Here is an 18,627-nt window from a genome sequence, read left to right as displayed (position 1 = left end):
TACATGCACACCCACTGAAAGGTCCCTTTACACAACTAGAACGGTGGAAGGGGCCTTACTGCAAATAATAGGAAGGAAGGCTGGACGCAGAGGACTAACCCCATCTTTTATGTGCCACTTACCATCTTGGTAGAATAAGCACGTGATCATTTATTACACTAAAGTCTTTCTAGTGGTGGATGGACCTCAAAAGCTTTGTTTGTACAATCACCCCAAATAAATGGATGCTCATCAGAACCTCTCGGCTTGCACTCTGCTGACCTGGGCTCCTCCTGCAGTTACCCGGATACAGGATTCTTCTTCCTGTGCTCGAGGCAAACATTTGTAGTAGAATTGCTGTGAGCTGCTAAACAGTCGCTATATTCCACCCCAGCTCTGGTTTATTTCAGTGGTGGGCAAAGTGATGAATGAAAACAGGGCCTGATTTTCCAAGGTGCTAGGTACCCACAATTTCAGGTGGGAGATGCAGGTGTACCTGAAAATCAGACCCATAGTTTATAGGATATTTTGTCCAGGATCCTTCAGAACCAACGGCACCTGAAAGGCAAGATATTCTCTCATTCTTCTTGTGCCCCATAGAAGCAAGAGTTAATGCTTCAGGAGCAAAGCACTCGCAACCTGACCCTGTCTGGAAGATCAAAAACTGTGCCAATGCCTAGTAAAAGCAGGTTATCATATAACACAAGGAGCCTCAGAGAGCGAGAACATGTTGGTGCTTGTCAGAAGGTCTGCACTTTATTAAGAGTAGCACAGAATTTACTTTGCTTAACTGTTCTGGGCAGACCTGAAGCTCTAGTGAATGTCACTCCAGTCCACAACAGCCACAATCACTTTCCAAAGCTCTGAGCAGCTGACCCCCAGCTAGCTGATGGACTGGATCTGTAGTTGTCTTTGCCTAGAGAGTGTCTTACTAAAGACTGGAGGAGGCGAGGGAGTGGTGCTATGTGACGCTGCTGACCCGGTGTCTCTCATTGTCTAGTGGAATGTTGGCAGCAGTGCTGAAAGAAGTTACATGCGTGCAGGGAAACAGACATTATCCTATTAACCATTAGCAACCAAGTCTCCTCCCGCATCCATTTAGTCACTGAGTAAACAGCACGGAGCACAGTACTAGATGCAGAAAGCCACGAGGACAATGCGCTTTTCAGACCCTTCATGCTTCACTGGACATTAACGGGACACTCTCAAGGTCAGAGGGATTGGCACATTTCACTTGCATTGATTTTTATCTCATACTGGTCTGTGTGATACCTTATACGCAGGGGCTTTATTTTCCCCCAACAGCTTCACTACTTGGTCGAATTTTGCTTTTTGAATTAATGCCAGTGGGCTAGCACCGAGGAACAACCCAGCCATTACCAAAGCTTGCAAAGGCTGCCACGCCAGAAGTGACCCCGCAATAACAAACCAGTGTGTGAAGTCTCACACTGAGCAACAACCCTACCATAACAAGCTGTGCATACAGCCACGCCCGCCGGAGCCACCTTACACACGTGTCTGTGGCAGGACAATGATTGGTAAGGAAAATTGCTGTCCTTTCTGTCTAAAAAGGGGTTGGCTCTGAGAGACAAGAACTAGCTTTATTTGTTTATCTTTTATGATGGGAAATATCACAATGGTGTCTGTGTAGTTTTGAGGATGTGGGTGCTGTGAAACTCCAGAAATTCTCCATGTACGTCTCTTGAATCTCTGTATGGAAGAGCCCCACCTCCAAAAGCAGAGAGCTGAGCCCCACAGAGGAACAAGGGGCTTGTTATTTGATCATCCTCATTTTGAGTCAGGGCAAGTTGAGCTCTTAAAATGCTGTTTTGTACACCTGAGCTTGGCTGGCCATGCATCTGAATACCCTCCCATTTGCTTATTATTAATGGGCAGTGGAACTAAGTGGTGAAATGGCTATAATCCTTCAACCCCCTAACATGATGAGATTCAGGTTCATGAAACATTAACCTTTTGCACAGGGACAGTGGAAACCGACAGCACAGCACCGTGGCCACAGTGAATTTCAGAGCCTGGGTCAACTGACTGGAGCTGGTGGGGCTCAAGCTACAGGGCTAAAAACAGCAGTGTTGATGCTCTCGCTTGGGCTGGATCCCGGGATCTGAAACCTTGTGAGGGGGGAAGGGTCTCAGAGCCCAGACTCCAGCCCGAGTGAGAACATCTACACTGCTGTTTTTAGCCACGTAGCCCCAGTCAGTTGACCCAGGCTGTGAGACTCACTGCTGTGGGGCTTTTTGCAGTGTAGTCATACCCATGGAGAGCAACAAAAGCCAACAGACAGCAAGGGCTTTGGGTTACTATTAGATTGAAAGCTGTGGCGTAGAGGGTCCACAGCATAGTTTTAATTGCCATAGTCCCCCCTGCAGTGATGGTGGGCGGTGTAGTTAATGGAACTAATATTTAGCAGATTGTTTGTTGCTTGTGGAAAAAAACAAAATGAGGAATGAGAGCAGAGGCCGAGTTCCTGAGGAGGTGGATGGAGCTGAGTGAGGAGATGACCCTGGAAGGAGAGTCGATGGGGAACAGTTCTGAATCTGGCATTCAACTCATGGAGAATAACTCACTGTCTGCCCCTGTGCACCGGGGCTGGAGAGAGCTTCACCTGGCAGCTTGGGACGGTAACACCCACGGGATGAAGCAGCTACTGCGGCAGGGGGCAGTGATAGAGAGCAGGTGAGCCCCCTTGAGCCGGCTTCTCCCACTCTACCCCAGGTCTGTCTCGCTCATTCGCTCTCCGTCCTGAAAGAAACACCCTGAGGTTCCATTTTTGTGCCCACACAGGGATGAGAATGGATGGACCCCCTTACACAGCGCCACGCTGAAGGGATCCATCATGCTGGTGAAGTTCCTGGTGCAGCGTGGAGCCTTGGTCCATGCCACAGACAGAGCCCACTACACCCCGCTGCACCATGCCTCTTGGAGCGGCCATACCCAAGTGGCTGAGTTTCTCTTGGCTCGGGGATCTCCAGCATCAGCCGTGACTAAAGGGGGCCTCACCCCACTTCACTGTGCAGCAGCCAGTGGCCACACCCTCATCGTGCAGTTGCTCCTACAGCAAGGCACAGATCCTGCCAGCGGGGACAACAACCAGTGGACAGCACTGCACTGGGCGACTGTGAACAGCCAGCTGCATATCATGGACTTGCTGATTTGCCAGGGTCTCTCCCCAGATCTGGGCAGTAACAGAGGCATCACAGCACTGCACATCGCAGCAGAGACGGGAAGAAGTGACGCTTTAAGATTCTTGCTAGCCAAGAGTGCCAACATCAATGCACAGGATGGGCTGGGGAGAACAGCACTTGCCATTGCATCTGATAATGGCAATCGAGAGGTAGGCCCCAAACATCCATTCTTCTTAATGCATGGAATTCTGCAATATGCTCATGGCAATGGTTCATTATCAGTTGATTAGGGTCAGCAAGGTGGGAGAGATGGCCACTGAAGTCTATCAATAATAATATGGATATGAATATTTAGCTCTTACATAGCACTTTGCATCCCTAGATTTCAAAACACTTTACAAAGAGGTCTGTATCATTATCCCCTTTTTACAGATGGGGAAACTGAGGCACAGCGGGGGGAAGTGACCTGCCCAGGGTCTCACCACAGGTCAGTGGCAGAGCTGGGAACAGAAGATAGGTCTCCTGAGTCCCAATCCAGTGCTCACTTGGGACAATCCGAGATGATCAAAGATGCTGACTCTGAGCCAGCCGTTTGGCCGTGAATGTTATGTCTGGGTTATCAACACACACAGCTTTCTCTCTTGATTGTCCTCTGGGGTTCCAAAGTTCCACAAAGTGGAAAGATATGCCTGAAGAGTTGCAGCTAGCTCCATTGACTGGTTGCTCATATTGAACTATGTGACCGCTGACACAATTGCACAATGGGCTTGGCTTCTCTGTGCATGTTTAGGGAAAAGATACATCACAAAAACTTAAAGGACTCGACTTCCTAACAGCACCTTGGCTGAAGACAGATCATATTCTGGTGATGAGATTCGATCTCTTGGGTGCCATTGGTAGTTTGAAGAGGTGCACTCAATGCACAGTAGCCTTTTCTAAGGAGGAACAGTAAATCAGCTGGGAATTCCCCCTGCCCTCCCCCACTCCCAGCTATCAGAACACAGGGGAGAATTCAATGAGTGACTTTAAAATAGGAGAAAGAAATGGAAGAATTAAAAGGCAAATGCAAAGATAAAATGCAAATGAAATTTGTCAATCAAAAACAGAATGTCACGGCATACTCTAGGAATTATTTTGGGGGAGTTCTGTGGCCTGTGTTATACAGGAAGTCAGACTAGATGATCACAATGGTTCCTTCTGGCCATGGGATCTATGAATCTATGAAATTTACATTCACCAAGAAAAATAAATCCACTAGACTATGCCTTGCTGAGAATACTTTAAAAAGAAGCAGGAAGCTGCATTTACTGCTAAAAACACTTATTCACTAAAACTGAAATCCTGGCCCTACCGAAGTCCTCAGAAGGAGTTTCTAGTTTCTTGTCCCATGCCAAGACCTGAAGAGCAAAAAGTAATACTCATTTTAAGGCCCTGGTCCTGCAGTGAGCCCTGTACTGGCACATGGGTCTCTGAGACTGCAACTAGCCACTGAAATTGCTGTAGGTTTCGCAGTGTGGGCCCAGTCCTACAAGATGCTGACCTACTCCTAAGAGGTGCTGAGTGCCCTCAACTCCTGTAGACTTGGAAATGAAAATAGCTGATAAACAGAGGTGCTCACAGGTTTGGGACCAATATTCCTATGCATTGCAAGAAGGTAGGATGCATGCCCATTCGTGTGCATGGGGCCACACAACTGAACTCCCTTTTTATTCCCCCAGATTACAGGACTATTGCTGGAAAGCAAAGCTGATGTGAACATGAAGGACCACTACGGCTGCACGGCACTCCACAAGGCAGCGGCTGCGGGACACTTGGCCCTCGTCCACCTGCTGGTTGAGAAAGGAGCTGTTGCCAACATTAGAGACTGTCTGAATCTGACTCCGCTTCACAGAGCTGCCTGCTGTGGGCACAGCGAGGTAGTCAGTTACCTTCTGGACCATGGAGCGGAGATCAATGCAGCCGGCTGGCTAAACAAAACCCCACTGCACCTGGCTGTGGAAAAAAATCACTTCCTTTTAATGGAGCTGCTGCTGGGGAAGGGGGCAAGTCTGTCCCTCAGAACTCGCTGGCATGAAACGGCACAGGATCTAGCGTCAGACAGGGTCCTTCCTGGGGGCACTCCGTCCACTTCCCAGGAGAAGATGACAAGCTGCAATCCAGACCTGAACTAGATCCCAACTCAAGTACAGTCAACTGGACCTGAGAGGCATGAGAACAACTTTGTCCTTCAGTTTACTCTGTTGCCACCTTGTGAAGAAGGATCAGACTTTCTCATCATTCCAGTATTAACCGATAAAGGGCCTGATTCTCATTTACATTGTTCTTGCAGAGTAATGGAACCTTAAAGGGGGTATAAATACACTGTATACCCATTGTAAGGCCCCTTAATACCGCTAGAGTGGTGTCATGGGGCCTTAGTATAAATAAGAATAAGGCTCTCACTATTTAAAAGGTTCTGTTTTTACCAGTGTGCTGCTGTAATAGGTATTTACTGGGAATGTGATTAAACCATCTTTGGTGATTCATTAGATACCAGATAATGTAGCCAACGGATACTAGATGAATCCTAAAGGAGGGAGGTGGGGTGGGAAGTGCCCAAGGCGGAAGATGGGGCCCTGGAAAGGGTGGTTGGAGTAATGAAGCAGCAGAAGACCCGGTAAAGGAGATTGGTAGAAGATAGGCCAGGCGGCAAGAAGAAGCAAGACCACACTTAAAATGGCCACCATCATCACATGGTGGTGGCCATTTGAAGTGCCTGAAATTCACTTACGATTTAGCATGGGACAGGGCCGCCTGTGTGTGTGTGGGGGGGGTGTCAAGTGGGCCAATTTGCCCCAAACCCCACAGACAGGGCGGGGGCAATTTCAGTGGCAACTCAGCAGCGAGTCTTTCAGTCCCTCTCTTCCTCGTTGGCGGCACTTTGGTGGCAGCTCAATCGCTCTACTTCAGTCTTCTGCGGCAATTCGCTGGCGGGTCCTCCTGTCCTCTTCTTTCTTTGGCAGCATGACTTGGGTTTTTCTTTTTTTTTTCTTCACCACTTGGGGCAGCAAAACTAACTTTTTTTTTATGGAAGGGGCCCCCGAAATTGCTTTGCCGCAGGCCCCCTGAATCCTCTGGGCGGCACTGGCTTGGGATGCAGAAGAAGGGCAAAATGGCCAGATCTGTGCTATTTACAATCATCCTATCTCTAGAATACACCTGTGAACATTAGAATAATCCCATGCTGATGTCTTCTTATATTCCGTCAGTGGACATTCAATAAACCTGTATGCATAAAAGAAACACTGAATCAACCGATAAATTACTAGCTCTTGTGGCATAGGAAGCACTGAATCAGCAAAGCTGTCATCTAGGCAATAACTGCACCTGCTGCCTCCATATAGGGCAGATTCCAAATGAATGCAGGGTATAATTTGTTTCCAAATGGAAAAATAGCTCCAATCTGCAAAATGCTCCCAAGTAGTCACTTCCATGCCTGCAGCCAAAATCAAACATGTACATTTTGAAGGACGGTTGAAGACATGTAATAAAACTATGTCAACAAAAGTAAATGAAAATGAGAATTTGGTCTTGGTTAGAGCTGGATGGATAATATTTGTCAAGTAATGGCACTATTCATGATTCCGTGTTTTGCATTACTCAACTTTACAGCTGGTTGAGTGCAATATTTGATGAATAATACATGATCCGGCCAATATTTTACTTGATGAATCGTATTATTCAGTATTTGAACAGCTCTCTTTTCAGTTATAAACCCCCCTGTGGACATTAGCTCATGCTACAATAATAATTTGCACTTCTATGACTCCTTCTAACCAATGGTCTCAAAGCACTTTGTTATTTTTTACTATTATTCATTTACGTAGTTCTTTCCAAGCACGGACTAAGACGTATTCCCTAGCATTAGATTGTATATAGTCTTAGGCTTTGTCCCTTTAGCTGGATTCACACGGGCAGATCCCTGCACCCATGCAGGACCCCCCAAAAGTCAGGGGGGTTCTGCACTAGTGCATGAGTCCCATGCACAAAGCAGTTTGTAGGGCCTAGAATAGACATGACAAAGCATGGACCAACAGTTCAGATGAGGAGAGATTGTTGGCATGTGAACACCTTTAGAAGGTGTAAACTAGCAGGGTGCAGCAATCACAACAAAATTCTGTCGGGTCACCTACGTCCTTCCTACAAGCTCTTCCAGTGTAGTAATCTCAGCAACGTGAGCTTGGTCTTACATTGCCAGAAACCAAACAGAGGCATGTCCCCCAGTCTGGGCGACTACAGTCAGCACTGTAGGTGACTGGGGGTTGCGACAAGGTAGCTTCCCAAGCATGGAGTAGGAATTCCTGCCTTCATTCTATGCAACACGCCTGATCTACAGAATCCAATACTCCCTCCTTATCTTCCCCTCTGCAGGGAGAGAGGGACGCTAAACTGGAGATAACCCCTGCTGGCCAATGATCAGGTAGGAAGTCTGCACGGTCATGAAAGGTTTCAGCTATGAAAAATTTGTGCCTCCCAGACAGATTTTTCATTCATTTGCTTGTACCTGTTCACCACTGTGACACTGTCTCGCTGTGCCCAGAATCATAAGCCACTGTGTTACTCATCTGCCTTAGTAAGGGAGAGTTTTGCTGGAGCTTAAACTGTGTGTTAGCTCCCAGCCACACCGGTCTGTCCGCCTCACCAGCAAACTCCTTGAGACTCTGCCAGTCTTCACCTTGCCTTGCAGGTAACATTCAGTCCACCCCAGTTCCCGAACCCCCTGGAAGACTGTTCCTCTGCAGTATTCACCTCCTGTCACCAGATGCCCACAGAAATACCAAGTTCACTGTCTTGAAAGAAACAGAATACACCCCAGCCTGTTGGCTCATCCGAGACTGCACGCCACACTTTAATATAACAGTACTGAGATGACTTTATGGTAAAACTAAAATTAGTTTATTAATAAAGAGTAGAGATTTAAGTGATACTGAACAGAGATAATAGAAACAGAAAGTGGCTACAAATAAAACAAAAGAAAACATGCTTTTGTTCCTTAACAAACATGCTTCCTTAAACTTAATGGTCTCAGGCAATTTCTCACCTACAGTCAGTTCTCAGCATTCTCAACCCACCTGGCTGGGGACCCATCTTTCACAGATTCCAAGAGTGCTGGCCCCTTTTGTGCCTTAAGTGATGGATAACTGAGAAGTCCCTTTGATTCCTTTTTTCAGTCAGAAAACCTTTGAAATGTATTCTTTGAAAAATAAACCTAGGCAAAGTTCTTCTCCCCTGCTCATAGGTGCTGACTCCGTGGGTGCTCCGAGGCTGGAGTACCCACTGGGGAAAATTGTTGGGTGCTGAGCACTCACCAGCAGCCCCCCTCCAGTGCCTCCCACCCGCCGGCAGGTCCCATGGATCAGAGCCTCCTGCCTGCCATGAATAGCTGTTTCGTGGTGTGCAGGAAGCTGGGGGGAGGGGAAGGAGCGAGGATGCGGAGCGCGCAGAGGAGGGGGCGGAACTGGGCGGGAAGGGTGGAGGTAGAGTGGGGGCAGGGCCTGGGGCAGAGCCGGGGGTCGAGCCCCCCCGGCACTTTGAAAAGTTGGCGCCTGTGTTTCCTCTGGTTGCAGGCGCCAAGCCCCTTCTTCCTCCTCTGGTCAATTCACTTTCTCGTTTGCCTTGATCACTTTGTTTACCTTAGATGTACATGGACTTTTATTGTCCTTTTCTTGCAACCAGGCCATGTAGTTTTCTCATCTGCCTGTTAGCCTGATCCATGCAGACACATAACCCACGATCCTTTGTTTATCAACTGCCTCCACAACATCTTTTAAGAACACATTTCCAGCACACGTACATAGCTGTTTATACGCAACCCATACTCACATCACACAATGATATTCATGACCAGCATGTCACCATTTTTCATGATACCTCATAAGAACTGTTTGGCTAAATATTCTGACAAGAGCATGTTGGGCGTAATGAGTTTGTCAGATCTGCTGGGATTTATGGTTACATAACAGTGTGCCCTATGCCAGTTGGCATAAAAGAGCCCTTAGGGGCACAACTACCTATGAAATCGAACAAATGACAGAATTGGAATAACTTCACCACTGAAATGCAACCACCCTTGGGGTAATGACTGCAGAAATGGCACACAACACACTACACAACTGTATGTATGTGCAGACAGGTGGAGAAATTTTGGCTGACACCAGGGCAAAAGTCTCATTTGATGTAGCCCTTATTTTAATATTACAAACATCTTATCTGCAATGTATATCTATGGTATACTGTATATCAATATAGGTTAGATATACATAATATTAAACTATATCTACATATATTACACAAAATATTAAGTTAAAAGAATATTAAGGTTGCACAAGCAAAAATTAGGAAATGCCAGAATTAAGGCTGCCGCTGTAACCTTAATTCAGCCCTCTTGTGCATATGCATTATGGTCTTCAATTACACTATCACTTACTGTTTTTTACAAGACCACTGCCTCATTCAGGGCACAGAATGGATGGTGCTCACTTAGTAACCAGCTATTTAATATTTTGTTTTCTCCACATTTTTCAATGGGTGACTCCAGGCCTTTTACTGCACACCTTTCAAACCCTGCTCTGAAGACAGAATTATTAATTTCCTTGTGGGCTTTTCTATGGTACTGTTGTGATAACTGGGCATAAAAATGTACCCTAATTGTGAGCTCAACTGTGAAAACTGAATGAAAGTTCAGAAAGTGTCACAATAACCTATAAAAATAAATGTTGATGGGAAAAGGTGCAAAAGATATCTGTGTACCAGTGCTCCTGAATCTTGTTTAAGACTGTTTAACATTGGACAGTGATTGGGTCATGTTAACACCTTCAACTCTTTGGGTCCATTTAGTCCCTCTAAATTAATACAATAGCATCACCATAGCATCTGAGTGCTTTACAAACATTTCTTTCCACAACACCTCTGTGAGATGAGGGCGTACTGTTATCTTCATTTTAGAGATGGGGAACTAAGGCACAAAGAGATTAAGGTCCAAAGTATCTACTAATTTTGGGTGCCCGGCTATTTTAGAAACCTGGGACCTGATATTCCAGAATACTTAGCATTATGCAGCACTTTATGTGTTCAAAGCACAGCTCCCATTGATTTCAACTGCAGCTGGGAGAGCTGATTTTCGGGGAACAGCAAATGGCTCATTATTGGCTCAAAGGCCTTATTTCAAGTTCCGGCTCCAAAGCACGAGGACACTGGAGCGTCCAAAAGAAAAGTTTGTGGGAAAGTTTTTTTCTCCTGCTCACAAACGGCTGAACTCTTTCAGCTCAATTTTTTTTTTTTTTAATTCATCTTGAGGAGACACCTGGCAGGGAAAGCGTCCGTTCCACCAGCTAAAGTTTGGCAAAGGTTTAAACACTGAAAGCCTCAGCGTGAGATGGGCTGGGTACCCATAACAGGCAGCCCTCCCAGCCCCACTGGTTGCTACTTCTATGTAGCCCGCAGGCCATCTGCCCAGCTTTTCAGACAGTGCAAATAACTGGCTTTGCTGGGGGGGAGGTGGGGGGAGTCTCATGTACCCAGACCTACGTTTCTCCCCAATCTCTGCAGCTGTTGCTCTTCCCCTCCAAAAAATATCTGGGCAGCTGTGACCTCCTACCCAGGGGGGCTGGAACAATTTGTACGGGGGGGGGGCACGAGCTATTGAACCCAACTGTAAAGCCTCCAAATGCATCCGATGAAGTGAGCTGTAGCTCACGAAAGCTTATGCTCAAATAAATTGGTTAGTCTCCAAGGTGCCACAAGTCCTCCTTTTCTTTTTGCGAAGAACACGGCTGCTACTCTGAAACCTGTAAAGCCTGTATGTATGATAGAAACCACTTCAAGACAGGGGTGCTGCAGCACCCCCAGGTCCAGCAGCGATGCTCCTGCCCCCCAAAACTAAGTGCATGGGAATCCCCACCCAGCCCTAGCCTGAGCCGCTGAGACACCCCCCCCCACACCATAGCTGGGGCTGGCCCCGCCTCCCTCCCGCAGCAGCGCCCCGCCCCGCCCCGCCTCTTAACCCCCCCGCAGCTGCGCCGCGGCCCCGCCCCCCCCCGGCGCTCCCCGGGCCTGCGCACGTGCCCCGGGCCCCGCTCGCTCGCGCGCAGGGCGCTGCCGGCCGCAGGGGCGATGGTTTTCCTGAGCGCGCCCTGCTGGCTGCGGAGCCGCCTGACCGACCGCTGCTGGAGGGTGCAGGCGGTGCTCAAGCACGCGCGAGTGAGTGGCCCCGGCCCCGGCCCGGCCCGGCCCCGGCCCCGGCCCTCGCCCTCTTTCCGCCCCCGCCCCGCTCGCAGCTTCGGCGCTGGCCTGGCCGCGCCTCGCCTCCGTTTCCGCATCCGCTGGGAGCCCGGCGCTTTTTCCTGCCCTGTCGCCCACCTTGCCCCCAGAGCCCGCCGCTCCCAGCCCGGCCGCGAAACCGAAGGGGGTGGGGGTGTCTGTTCCCAGGGAGCAGAAGGAGTGGGAGGGTCGCGTCCCCCCAAGGAGCGGGGGCGGGGGGGAGCCGCGTCCCCCCCAAGGAGCCGGGGGCGGGGGGGTGCCGCGTCCCCCCCAGGAGCAGAAGGAGGGTGTTTGTCCCTTTCTTTTTCTTAGTTGCTTCCTCCCACACCCCATCCACTTACAGTCTTGTCCTTCCTCTGGGCCTGACGGTGACACTCGTTCCTCTCTGAGTTGCCCAGGGCATGGTGGAGGGAATGGCAGAGAGCACAGATAAAGCTTTCACCCTGGCCTCCCCCAGAGGCTATGCTCTTCTCCATAATAGAGCCAGAAGTTCACACCCTTTATTATTTTTTTTTTATACAAAAGAGAGGCAGGATGTTACGGCTTAAAGGAAAATAGCTGATTTATTGGCTGTCCATAGTTGCCGTATAAATGGGATTAGATGGCTACCTGAGCCTTGCTTGCACATATAAGGTTAAAGGGACAGTGTGAGCTTGAATTTGGTCTCCAGAAATATAAATACTGTAGAAACAAATTTTGATAAAGCTTTAACCAAACGTTCCCTCAGTGTTTGAAACCCAAACACTGCAGCAGAAGCAATCTGAAAATGACACTTGACTATAAACAATGAAACTGGCTGAATTGACTTCATTTGAACTGATTAAAATGCAAAAAGTAAAGAGCATTAACAGTGACAAGTAAATGTATATTTGTAGATCATCAGGTGTTCTTAGAACAGATAAAGCTACTACTTTACAGTATGACTTAAGTGGACAGTCTCTCTTAAGCTATTGCATATAGGGTTAAAAATTAATTTTCTGTAAGGGCATATTGTCAGCAGCTTTGGTGATATAATCACCTGCTATAGCATTGAGGAGGACATTGCCTACAATTAAATGGGCATATCCTACACTTTTGGGTCCCAGTCTAGTCATACATCATGAGTACCCTGTGGGGACACTTGTTGGAGGGCAGACTAATTGCATGGTGCACTTGCCCAGTGTTAATTTTCCATATGTGCAACTGTGGTGGTTGCCACAGATCTTATATGATCATCAGTGGTACACAAAGTGGCTCAAGCTATGAGACGTTACTAAGGATAGGGATTCCCAACTGATATTCGTGCTTTTTGCATACAGGCAGCCCCTTCTGTTTTTTTAAGAGTTAGAAAGTTAGTATGAGTTTGGCTCACTGTTAGAATCTGGGATTGAAAACTAAAACTGATTCTGTGCTCTGTCCAGCCAGCGAGAAACTGTAGTCTTTCTCAGGTTACTTAATCTTTGAGTTACTATTTCCCCATTTGTAAAATGAGATAATTGGTTGAGGCTTAACTAATGTTTGTAAAGTGCTTTGAGATCCTCTTAATGAAAGGCTCTACAGAAATGCAAAGTGATATCTTCTATATTCATATTACCGAAGGGCTTTACAGCCTTATAAAGTTAATAACTGAACTGGAACATCTTGTTTTTGCCTTAGCATTTTCGTGGAAGGAAGAACCGCTGCTATAGATTGGCTGTACGAAGCGTTCGGAGAGCTTTTGTGAAGTCTACAAAGGCCCGAAGAGAAAAGAAGAAATTCATGAGAGCGGTAAAAAACAAACCAAAATGTTAGATGTAAACAGTGAAACTGGAAGAGACTAGAGTCATTTTTATATAGCCATTTTCCTACTCAGGATATCCCCAAATGCTTTACAAACTGCTGTTGAAAGAGTAGTTTTCCAAGTTCAAGGCAAGTGCAATAGCCCCTGTTGGCTTTGCAGTAGCTCATGTTGCATCAGAATTTTAGCACTGAAGAAATGTTGGTCAGGACACATTGTATTTATTGAATCTGAGCATATCCATATGTCTAATTCTTTACCAAAAGAAAGCATCAACTAGAATATTTGTATTTTTATATTTAAATCATTGTGTTTTTTAAGCTCTGGATTACGAGGATTGAAGCAGCTTCTCTTGAACATGGTTTGAAATATCCAGCTTTCATAGGCAATCTGCTTAAGGTAAGTGTGTTGCTTGAAGAAGAATTGCACTGAAATGGTGACATGTTGTCCAAAATTCTCATTGGTCTTTCAATCAGTCATTCCATAAAACACCCAGAAAACCTCCCAGCTCTGTTGATGAGTGATAAATATGAAATTTCTTGTGTATGATTTTTCTTGCTTACTGCAATAATGTAGTCATGTTTTATCCTTGTATCTATTTCTGCTACAAATGACCTTCTTTTATCTTGGCAGCATAAGAGCTCAACATAAGACTCATAACACATTCCTACCTCTTCATTATAGATTTATGTGATCAGAAGAACTTGTTTTCATTTATTCTTTAAAGGGACAGTGTCAATTTACATTGTTTATTGTAAATGTTGTTACCTATGCTACTATCAGGTGCTTAGAGTAATATCTGCCTTTTTAGATGTCAAGATATTTAAAAAATACAAAACAAATAAAATTTGAATTACTTGAATTACTAAAAGTGAGTTTAAAAATCCGAATTACTTTTCACTAATTAAACTGGTGCATTTCAGTCAACATGGACAACAAAAATAAATGCAGTCAGTTTCGCTGCTACATTCTTAGCACTTCGGTGCTCTTTTAAAACATACAGGGGGATTTGTTTCAAAGCTTCACATTAGAATTGGAAAAATGTGTTGGTCTTAGGTTTAGCTTGTTTCTCCAAACTTTTAACCTGAGCAAAATTTAAGATGGCAGTGTGCTTTAAACACTGTTAGTTCCCCCCATCCCCCCCAAAATTAAGTCAGTAGAACAGCTGGATGGAAAATTAAACCAGTAGCTTATTTGATCAACTAATTAAATCAGATTTATTCTAAAGTTATCAAACTGTTAAACAGGTTTCAGAGTAGCAGCCGTGTTAGTCTGTATTTGCAAAAAAAAAAAAAAAAAAAAGGAGTACTTGTGGCACCTTAGAGACTAAAAAAAATTATTTGAGCATAAGCTTTCGTGAGCTACAGCTCACTTCATCAGATGCATTCGGTGGAAAATACAGTGGGGAGATTTGTATACGCACACAGAGAACATGAAACAATGGGTTTTATCATACACACTGTAAGGAGAGTGATCACTTAAGATGAGCTATTACCAGCGGGAAGGAAGGGGGGAAGGAGGAAAACCTTTTGTGGTGATAATTAAGGTGGGCCATTTCCAGTAGTTAACAAGAACGTCTGAGAAACAGTGGGGGGAGGGTGGGGGGGAGAAATAACATGGGGAAATAGTTTTACTTTATGTAATAACTCATCCACTCCCAGTCTCTATTCAAGTCTAAGTTAATTGTATCCAGTTTGCAAATCAATTCCAATTCAGCAGTCTCTCGTTGGAGTCTGTTTTTGAAGCTTTTTTGTTGAAGTATAGCCACTCTTAGGTCTGTGATCGAGTGACCATAGCGATTGAAGTGTTCTCCAACTGGTTTTTGAATGTTATAATTCTTGACGTCTGATTTGTGTCCATTCATTCTTTTACGTAGAGACTGTCCAGTTTGGCCAATGTGCATGGCAGAGGGGCATTGCTGGCACATGATGGCATATATCACATTGGTAGATGCGCAGGTGAACGAGCCTCTGATAGTGTGGCTGATGTGATTAGGCCCTATGATGGTGTCTCCTGAATAGATATGTGGACAGAATTGGCAATGGGCTTTGTTGCAAGGATAGGTTCCTGAGTTAGTGGTTCTGTTGTGTGGTGTGTGGTTGCTGGTGAATATTTGCTTCAGGTTGGGGGGTTGTCTGTAAGCAAGGACTGGCCTGTCTCCCAAGATCTGTGAGAGTGATGGGGCGTCCTTCAGGATAGGTTGTAGATCCTTGATGATGCGTTGGAGAGGTTTTAGTTGGGGGCTGATGGTGATGGCTAGTGGCATTCTGTTATTTTCTTTGTTGGGCCTGTCCTGTAGTAGGTGACTTCTGGGTATTCTTCTGGCTCTGTCAGTCTGTTTCTTCACTTCAGCAGGTGGGTATTGTAGTTGTAAGAATGCATGATAGAGATCTTGTAGGTGTTTGTCTCTGTCTGAGGGGTTGGAGCAAATGCAGTTATATCATAGAGCTTGGCTGTAGACAATGGATCGTGTGGTGTGATCTGGATGAGAGCTAGAGGCATGTAGGTAGGAATAGCGGTCAGTAGGTTTCTGATATAGGGTGGTGGTTATGGGACCATCGCTTATTAGCACCGTAGTGTCCAGGAAGTGGATCTCTTGTGTGGACTGGTCCAGGCTGAGGTTGATGATGGGATGGAAATTGTTGAAATCATGGTGGAATTCCTCAAGGGCTTCTTTTCCATGAGTCCAGATGATGAAGATGTCATCAATGTAGCGCAAGTAGAGTAGGGGCATTAAGGGACAAGAGCTGAGGAAGCGTTGTTCTAAGTCAGCCATAAAAATGTTGGCATACTGTGGGGCCATGCGGGTACCCATCACAGTGCCGCTGATTTGAAGGTATACATTGTCCCCTAATGTGAGATAGTTATGGGTGAGGACAAAGTCACAAAGTTCAGCTACCAGGTTCTTCCTGCTGGTAATAGCTCATCTTAAGTGATCACTCCTTATAGTTTCAGAGTAGCAGTCGTGTTAGTCTGTATTCGCAAAAAGAAAAGGAGTACTTGTGGCACCTTAGTCTCTAAGGTGCCACAAGTACTCCTTTTCTCCTTATAGTGTGTATGATAAAACCCATTGTTTCATGTTCTCTGTGTGTGTATATATATCTCCCCACTGTATTTTCCACCAAATGCATCCGATGAAGTGAGCTGTAGCTCACGAAAGCTTATGCTCAAATAAATTTGTTAGTCTCTAAGGTGCCACATGTCCTCTTTTCTTTTTTGCAAACTGTTAAAGTGCTTCTATTGTTTTCTCTTGTAACTCTTGGTAACTAATGGAATAAAGTACTCTGCACAGAAGTTCCATCAAACTCAGACAAAGGAACAGGTATTTCAGAGAAAGTCAGTGTCCCTTGATCTTAGAATTGTCCATCAGGGAGGTCCTTAGTTTCATTTTCCAAAAGAAGCAGACCTGCTTTCTATAATCTTTTGACATTTTAGATCATCCACTCGTTGCCCTATGTAATCTATAAAGGGACCAATCCTGAGGTCCTTCCATTTTGAGACCCTTTTAAGGGCTGGATCCTGAGTTCAGCTTCCACCACTCCTGTGGAAGTCCATGGGAATTGTTGGTGTGCAGCACTTCATGGGATTGGGCCCTGAAACTCAAACTTGGCTTTTTATTTAAAGGTGAAAATAAATGGATGGGCTGAGAATATTTCTGGATGTTATTGCATAATCTGAAATACTATGTACGGATGGTTAAGGCACAGGACTAGGAACTGAGAGCCAAGTTCTGATGCAAACTCTGAAACGGACAACTTGTGCGACTCTGGCCAAATCAATTTCTGTGTCCATTTCCTCACCTCTAAAATGGATAGAATACATTACAAAGGAGCACTGAGAACCTTGGATGGAAATCACTATAAAAGTGCAAAACATTATTTCAATAAGAATTTCCATCCCTTTGGAACATATTTACATTGTTTGCTGGAATTTGCAAACTAGAGCATCCAAGATCAGGCACTTACTATGTAGACTTCCATAAAGGAAGAGACTCCCCACTGTAGTTTCTGGAATTTGATCAGAAGGGGTTTTAGAAAACCCATGGTTATCTGTTTTGTATCATATTGCTGCTGTTGAATTGTATGACGCTTTCCCCTTGGGATATTCACAAAAATTAATTGTATATCTTGTGAGGTTTTCCCAGGTAGTAAAATCAGATGTTTGTTTGCCTAAAACATCCAATAAATGATAGCGTTTTAATGAAACATGTATATAATAATGCACTTAAGAACTTAACAATGAACATTTGTAAAAGGATAATTACTGTGCTCTTCATTGACCATCCTTCTTGCATTTAGTGCCAGGTGGAGCTGAACAGGAAAATGCTTGCTGATCTGGCTATTTATGAGCCAAAGACATTCAAGTCCCTAGCTGCCTTAGCCCAAAGGAGGAGACAAGAAGGATTCCTTGATGCCCTTGGAGATGGAAAAGAACCAGAAGGAATATTTTCAAGAATTGTACACCATTACTGAAGTGACAGGCATAATCTGCAATTGTAGCTCCTATTCTAAGCAGAGACTTGTATTTCAAAGTAAGTTTGCACCCCAGAGAACAAAAAAGATCATATCTGTGAAACAAAATCCTCTAAAATCATCTAGCAAGAAAGAAGGAAGACTTAGACAACTAGCTTGTAAACTCATGAGGACGGTTCTTTTTCCTTAGTGGTTTTGGTTAAAATTGCAATCTAAGCTTAACAGGTATAAACCCTACTGTGCAGAAGTCACTCTATGTAAAAATGTTGTGTAAACATTTTTGTTCTGTAACAATCTAATAAAGGTTTTTTTTATATATTATGAAAATATCTGAATAGTCACTTCTGGTGTCACAGTATAACATACATTTTTAAGTGCTTCCTGAAACGTTGACAACTATCCCACATAGATGCAAGTAGAAAAATATCAATGTGGTACTCAGTGTTAAAGAGGTTATATTGCAAAGATATGGCTTAAATATATGACGCATAAGATGACTTTGGAAGTACCTGCCAAAAAGCAGAAAAAAGGAAAATCTTAAAGGCTTAGTAAGGCATGTGCTGCAGCTAGTAGAGTTCTACTAAAATAAGTAGCCAGTCCATGAGATAAGCATGTGAAGGCATCTTTTTAATAATAAAAAAAAAAGCTAGTGAAATCACCATAAATTCTGATGTTGTTGGGAGTATAAACCACACCTTCTAAAGTATTGTGCCATCTAGCTTCATGCCACAAAATGTGGAGTATCTAGCTTTTCTTTAAACTAGAATATGTAAAAGAGTGCAGCACAGCTAAAGTATATTCAAGTGTAGGAGTCTGTCTTTCAAATTAGTTTAAAAATTAAACAGGCCAGTCTAGTAAGGAAAGCTTACATGTGATGTGTTGCCTAAAACCTAAATCCACAGAGTTGCTAATCTCTCACTGGTTCAATCTATACTACACTTGTATCGGAGTCAGGGAACCAGAAATTAAGCTCATATCT

The 18,627-nt window shown here is 45.0% G+C and overlaps 2 protein-coding genes across 4 annotated transcripts; both read left to right on the top strand.

Annotated features, from left to right (window-relative positions):
• The first annotated feature begins 1,011 nt into the window (after window positions 1-1,011).
• On the top strand, window positions 1,012-5,647 carry ANKRD65 (ankyrin repeat domain 65). Of its 3 annotated transcripts, none has more exons than XM_038377005.2 (5): window positions 1,012-1,189; window positions 1,285-1,517; window positions 2,408-2,673; window positions 2,782-3,331; window positions 4,841-5,647. In XM_038377005.2, exons 3-5 carry the CDS (start codon window positions 2,444-2,446, stop codon window positions 5,291-5,293), a joined length of 1,233 nt encoding a protein of 410 aa, XP_038232933.1. In that variant the 5' UTR covers window positions 1,012-1,189; window positions 1,285-1,517; window positions 2,408-2,443; the 3' UTR covers window positions 5,294-5,647. The 3 variants fall into 3 exon arrangements, with proteins under 3 accessions (XP_038232933.1, XP_038232932.1, XP_038232931.1); XM_038377004.2 differs by having other exon boundaries at window positions 2,405-2,673; XM_038377003.2 differs by having other exon boundaries at window positions 1,013-1,189; window positions 2,442-2,673.
• A 5,542-nt stretch (window positions 5,648-11,189) lies between these two features.
• On the top strand, window positions 11,190-17,975 carry MRPL20 (mitochondrial ribosomal protein L20). Its single transcript, XM_038377007.2, has 4 exons — window positions 11,190-11,360; window positions 13,056-13,166; window positions 13,498-13,575; window positions 17,475-17,975. Exons 1-4 carry the CDS (start codon window positions 11,274-11,276, stop codon window positions 17,646-17,648), a joined length of 450 nt encoding a protein of 149 aa, XP_038232935.1. The 5' UTR covers window positions 11,190-11,273; the 3' UTR covers window positions 17,649-17,975.
• The last annotated feature ends 652 nt before the right edge of the window (window positions 17,976-18,627 follow it).

Source organism: Dermochelys coriacea, chromosome 18 (assembly GCF_009764565.3).
Source record: "Dermochelys coriacea isolate rDerCor1 chromosome 18, rDerCor1.pri.v4, whole genome shotgun sequence".
NCBI classification, from domain to species: domain Eukaryota; kingdom Metazoa; phylum Chordata; order Testudines; family Dermochelyidae; genus Dermochelys; species Dermochelys coriacea.
The sequence above is the reverse complement of the archived record's forward strand: the minus strand, read 5'-3'. Positions and strand labels throughout refer to the sequence as shown.